The sequence below is a fragment of the Spinacia oleracea genome, chromosome 6 (genome assembly GCF_020520425.1).
Source record: "Spinacia oleracea cultivar Varoflay chromosome 6, BTI_SOV_V1, whole genome shotgun sequence".
NCBI classification, from domain to species: Eukaryota; Viridiplantae; Streptophyta; class Magnoliopsida; order Caryophyllales; family Amaranthaceae; genus Spinacia; species Spinacia oleracea.
The window spans coordinates 8,815,921-8,821,709 of record NC_079492.1 but is presented as its reverse complement, the minus strand read 5'-3'; the positions used below and the strand labels follow the sequence as shown (position 1 = coordinate 8,821,709).

General features: G+C 38.3%; 1 protein-coding gene across 1 annotated transcript; it reads right to left on the bottom strand.

The window, feature by feature from the left end:
• Positions 1-334: 334 nt before the first annotated feature.
• LOC130462902 (uncharacterized) lies at positions 335-4,163 on the bottom strand. Its single transcript, XM_056831880.1, has 4 exons — positions 1,951-4,163; positions 1,534-1,854; positions 1,360-1,459; positions 335-1,263 (listed from the first exon to the last, which is right to left on the bottom strand). The coding sequence occupies exons 1-4, from the start codon at positions 4,161-4,163 to the stop codon at positions 532-534; spliced, it is 3,366 nt and encodes a 1,121-aa protein (XP_056687858.1). The 3' UTR covers positions 335-531.
• Positions 4,164-5,789: the final 1,626 nt, after the last annotated feature.

The window sequence follows — 5,789 nt, the reverse complement described above, 5'->3', positions numbered from 1 at the left end:
ATCATCAAAGTAGGTATCCAGTGAGGGTTGGGTCACCCGTGTAGTACCTCCACGGCCAGCTCCATGGTCAGCTCCATGGCCACCTCCACGACCACCTTCACGACCACCTCCACGTGCACCTAAACGACTGCGGATGGCTGAATGTTCTCCTCGATTGGACATCTGTTTATTTAGTAGAACACAAACCAAGTTTAAATAACTCAAATTTCAATCATAAAAGACAATTCATCGATTGGACATCTGTTTATTTAATGGAACACAAACCAAGCATTAACATTAATAAACTTACGCTACATATATAATTACCTAATAACAAGTAACAAACAACTACAGATTGTCTAACAAACATAAATTTATACAACCAAAATAAAAAGTTCAATGATAAGTTCAATAAACAACAACATAATTCAAAGTTCAATCATAAAAGACAACACATGTCAAACTCCAATCATAAGTTTACCAAACAACTACATAATATTTCTTGAACCTAAAATTAAACAACCAAATAGGACCAAAATCAGCAATATCAAGTTAATCGTCGTATCCATCAGAATCATCAGCATCATCATCATCACCATCGTCATCATCATCATCAATGTCATCATCACCATCATCCTCATCCTCATCTTCATCATCCTCATCCTCATCACTCATACTATCAGCATCACCATCATTAATATCGTCATCATCATCATCATCATCTTGATCTTCATAATCTGGGATCTCATCTGGAGCACAAAGAGCTGAAGAAACCTCATTTGCATCTTCTTGTAGAAAGTCTAAGTCAACCGGAGCATCAATCACAGACCTTGCCTTAGTTTTAAACACATCCCACCATTGGGCTTTATCCCTCTTCAAACTGGGGTAGTGTGCAAAGTATACTTGACTAACTTGGTAAGACAATACAAACGGGTCATACTTTGGGTATCTCTTAGAATGATTGACCTCAACAAGTTTGTATTGTTCATGAATGTTCATACCCTTCACGGAATCCATCCAGCTGCACTTAAACAAGATTGTCTTGTACTCTTGAAGCTTACCACAATAAGAAAGTTCAACCACCTCCTCCAAAATGCCAAAGTAGTCAACTTCATCAGGACTTTGTACACACACTCCATAATTCATAGTTGACTTGTGTTTGCCGTAGTCATGAGTTTGAAAATTATATCCATTCGCATAGAACCGGCTCCATGTCCTTACTTGTCTAGAGGGGCCCATCGCAAGCGCCCGTGTCACATCATTAGGACTCAAAGACCGGAGAACCTAATTCGTAGAATTAGTTAGTAATTTTTTTTCCCTTTCAATGACTAGTGTAAGTAATATTGTTTATGAATAAAAGCAAAATACAATTAATCTCACATGTGATTTAAACCATTCAGGGAACTGGGCTTCGCATTTACTCCAAATATCCTCCATTACTATGTGAGGTTGAGTTTGGAGAATGTGCTCCTCAAATTTCCTATGGTAATTAAGGAAATAAAGGTTAAATACGTCGTTAGAAGAGTTTACAATAATTAAATTATAGTTTTTTACCTTTCATATTCACCTAAGATGCCACTGTTTGCAAGCACATAAAGATGTGCTCGATCATACTCCATGTCTTGCAAGAAGCGCAAACGGCCATTAGTAGGTGCACGACCACAATCCACCCTGAACATCTCGGGGATATTAACGTCATGTTGGTTCTCAACAACCGAATGGACATTTCTTCCTAGATCCCTTGCTTTGGTGTCAACCTCAGGTTGAAAATAGTGGGAACAAAAGTTCGTAATCTCCTCCATTAGGTAAGCATTGCATATGGAGCCTTCTACACGTGCCTTATTTCCAACCTTACGCTTCAAATGGTTAAGAAACCTATAAATTATGTAAGTTTGATTAATAGTTACTAGTAAACATATAAGATATTTAAAGTAATAATTTATTTACGCTAATTTGTATTATTTTGATTACCTTTCAAATGGGTACATCCACCTGTACTGGACGGGACCACCAACCTTTGCCTCATGTGGAAGATGAACTGGCAAGTGTTCCATTGAGTTGAAAAATGCAGGTGGAAAAATCTTCTCTAGCTTGCACAAGATCTCAGCTATATTCTTATCCAAGCGATCTATGTCACTCGCTTTGATAGTGGGGGCGCATAAGTCTCGGAAGAATTGACTAATCTCTGTAATTGCCTTCCAAACATGCAAGGGAAGCAACTCCTTCAAAGCAACCGGAAGTAACCTCTCCATGAAGACATGACAATCGTGGCTCTTCATTCCATACAGCTTGCATGATTGAAGATTAACACACCTGCTCAAGTTTGAAGCATAAGCATCCGGGAATTTCAAGTCTCGAACCCATTCACATAACACCTTCTTTTGAGCCTTGTCAAGTGCAAAGGGTTCTTTTGGCATGGTTTGATTTCCATTTCCAAGCTCTAACTGCCGACGTTTACAATACTTAGCCATATCTTTCCTTGCACTAGTGGTGTCCGAGGTGCTACCTTTCACATCCATCACAGTGTTTATGAGTTGGTCAAAAAAGTTCTTTTCAATGTGCATGACATCCAAGTTGTGACGAAGAAGCAAATCCTTCCAATATGGGAGTTCCCATAGAATACTTTGTTTGAACCAACCCATTTTGGCACTCTTCAACTTCTTAAGAGCTTCAGGACCATCAGTTGCTTTAGGCAAGTCCTTCACGCATTGCCACAATTCTTCTCCACACATTATATGCGGACCCATGCCATTTTCAACTTTGTTTTTGCAGAAAGCTGTTTTATTCTTTCGAAAAGGGTGATCATGTGGAAGGAATTGTCGATGGCAATCAAACCATGAAACTTTACCTCCATGTTCAAGCCAAAATGCCTTGCTTTTATCCATACAATAAGGGCAAGCCTTCTTTCCGGCCGTGGACCATCCAGATAGCATTCCATATGCAGGAAAATCACTAATAGTCCACAAAAGGGCTGCGCGGAGGTTGAAATTCTGCTTGCTTGAGATGTCATAAGTCATAGCCCCAACCTCCCATAACTGTTTCAACTCTTCAATGAGTGGTTGCATGTACACATCCAAGTTTCCTTTAGGATTTTTAGGACCGGGAACGAGCAAAGAAAGGAACATGAATGGTCTTTTCATACACATCGATGGAGGCAAGTTGTATGGTGTAAGAATAACTGGCCAACATGAATATTGGGATCCAAATTTACCATGGGGGGCAAATCCATCCGTGCACAAACCAAGCCTGACATTTCGTGGCTCTGATGCGAAATTAGGAAAGGTTGTATCCAAGTGCTTCCACGCTTGACTATCACTAGGATGTGCGAAGGTGTTTTGAACTCGGGGACTCTTGGCATGCCAAGTCATATCCTCCGAAATGTTCTTGGTAGCATACAACCTTTGCAACCTCGGTGTGATTGGAAAATAGATTAGAACTTTTGCTGGAATAAGCTTACCCTTTGCAGTCTTCTTATACCGATCACTTCCGCATACTCTACATTTATCTAACTGTGCATCGCCTTTCCAGAAGAGCAAACAACCTTTAGGGCATGTGTGGATCCTCTCATGAGGAAGTTCCAAGCCCTCAAGAACCTTCTTTGTGCTATTGAAAGTTCTACCCATTTGGTTGTTATTTGGAATCGCATCATTCATCAAAGATGCAAACCCATCCACACACCTGTGTTGTAAGTTGAATTCACATTTCAAACTTGCAATTCTTGATGCCATCTCCAACACAGAGAGTTTGCTCCCTTCATATAATGGATCTCCAGCTGCCTTTAGAAGGTCTATAAACTTCTTAGCTTCATCATTTGGTTCTTCTTCAACTGAATTACCCTCTTCATTCACCAAATGCTCTTGATTATTTCCAAGAGCATCAATAACCATATCCCGATATTGATTTGGCTGAACACGCGAGGACTCTACTAAGCTTTCCCCTTGACATATCCATTGATAGTAATTACGAACAAAGCCCTTCTTGTACAAATGTACTCTAACTGTTTCAGTATCATGAAAACGCCTGTTATCACACAAGGGGCACGGGCATCTTATTTTGTCACCATCATTGCATGTTGGATGCTCTTTGCAAAACTCAATGAACTCTCCAACCCCCTTGAGAAAGTCGGGCTTAAGATTGCGCCCGTCGAGTCTATCATACATCCAACTACGCTCTCTTCTTTTCATGATACCAAATTCTACACATCTCACAAAAAACATGTTACTAACCAATCTCTACACATCTCACACTAATCATGTTACTAAACCTACTATATAGTCTAACTACCGCTCGAAGTTTTCTAAATAAACAATCAAATAATTGATTTTATTAATTATATAAAAATCAATACTTATTAATGATATAAAGTTAAATAATTTATTAATGATATAAAGATCAATAATTTATTCAAACGCACTTATAAATTATATAAAGTTCAATAATTTACTTATAATTTATATAAAGATCAATAATTACTTAAACACAAGCCAATAAGGATAAAAATCAAATATAAATAATAAAATGCATTTACAATAAACATTATATAAGTTTTGATATGATTCCTCATTATTAGTTTATGTGTTGAACCTTCTTACCTACTCAAAAGAAAATTAAGGTTGAAAGTGAAACTAATACTACACTAATTCAATTGAAGTTAAAAATGAAGAATAGTTGGATGAGTTATTAATTAGTGATCGATCTGCTGATCAACAACTACATTTCCAGTCATATTGCAGAGACTATGCTTAATTTGTGATGGATATAAGTGAATGATAACTGTGCTCGCTAAGTTCTGTCATTTATTATGTGAGTTGTGAGTGACTCGGATGGTCCATTATAATTGTCTGTATCTCAACTACTTGACACCATTACAGCTAGGAATCACTCACATACTCCTAAAATAATACTGTCATTAATTTTATTGGAGCACTTTCTTAATTACAATAACTAATCCCACAATTTACACCTTATTAGTATTCCACTAATCTCAACTCAAGTTCCACTAATCTCATTTAGTCATTTGAGTTGGGTCGAACTCTAAATAGAAGAAAACAAAAAATTGTTGCATTTTCAAAAGAATTATCGTCAAGGTAAAAATAACATGAACCAGACTAAGATAATCAAAAGAGCAATCCACTGTTTCGATGAATATTCAACCCGAAAATCGCAATAGACATCAAAATGCTATCTTGCAATAGACCAAGCAATTAAACCCGAAAATCGCTCAATTTAATGAAAGATAGTCACCAAAATTAAATCTTGCAATAAACCAAACAAATTTACCTAGATTGGAGGATTATTTAGAAATGAAAAACTGTAATTCTTTCATTTGATACAAACAACAAAGTTAGGGTTTGAAAAATTGAAGCATTATGTTATGAAAAACTAAGAACAAACCTTACCTGGGGTGGGAAATGGGTCGACGGAATTCGGCTGAGTAATCGTCGACGGAATCCGGTCCGGCGGGTGGAGTTCTGCGCGGGTGGGCGGTGTGTATTATAAAGCTTCGTGGGCTGCGACGTAGTTCGGCTGGGTGGCGGCGACGGGCAGGGTGGCGTGCTCGGCTGGGTGGCGGCGACGGGCAGGGTGGCGTGCTCGGCTGGGTGGCGGCGACGGGCAGGGTGGCGTGCTCGGTTGGGCTGCGACGTAAGGTTGAGAGCCCAACCAAATTTGTTTTTTGCTTTTTTCGAAATGTGAAAGATAGTTGGTCAGTAATTGAATAAGTTACTTTTTTTTTTTATTATTTATTTAGCAACCGCTTATTGGTCGGAGATATTAAATAAGCGGTTAGTAAAATTTAAAATTTATTTTGA

Bases quoted from the DNA above. Each gene is read 5' to 3' on its own strand.
- LOC130462902 (XM_056831880.1), bottom strand. From the start codon at position 4,163: ATGAAAAGAAGAGAGCGTAGTTGGATGTATGATAGACTCGACGGGCGC. The intron at 1,855-1,950 runs GTAATCAAAATA...CATAATTTATAG, and splicing joins TGGATGTACCCATTTGAAAG to GTTTCTTAACCATTTGAAGC. The intron at 1,264-1,359 runs GTGAGATTAATT...TCTACGAATTAG, and splicing joins CTGAATGGTTTAAATCACAT to GTTCTCCGGTCTTTGAGTCC.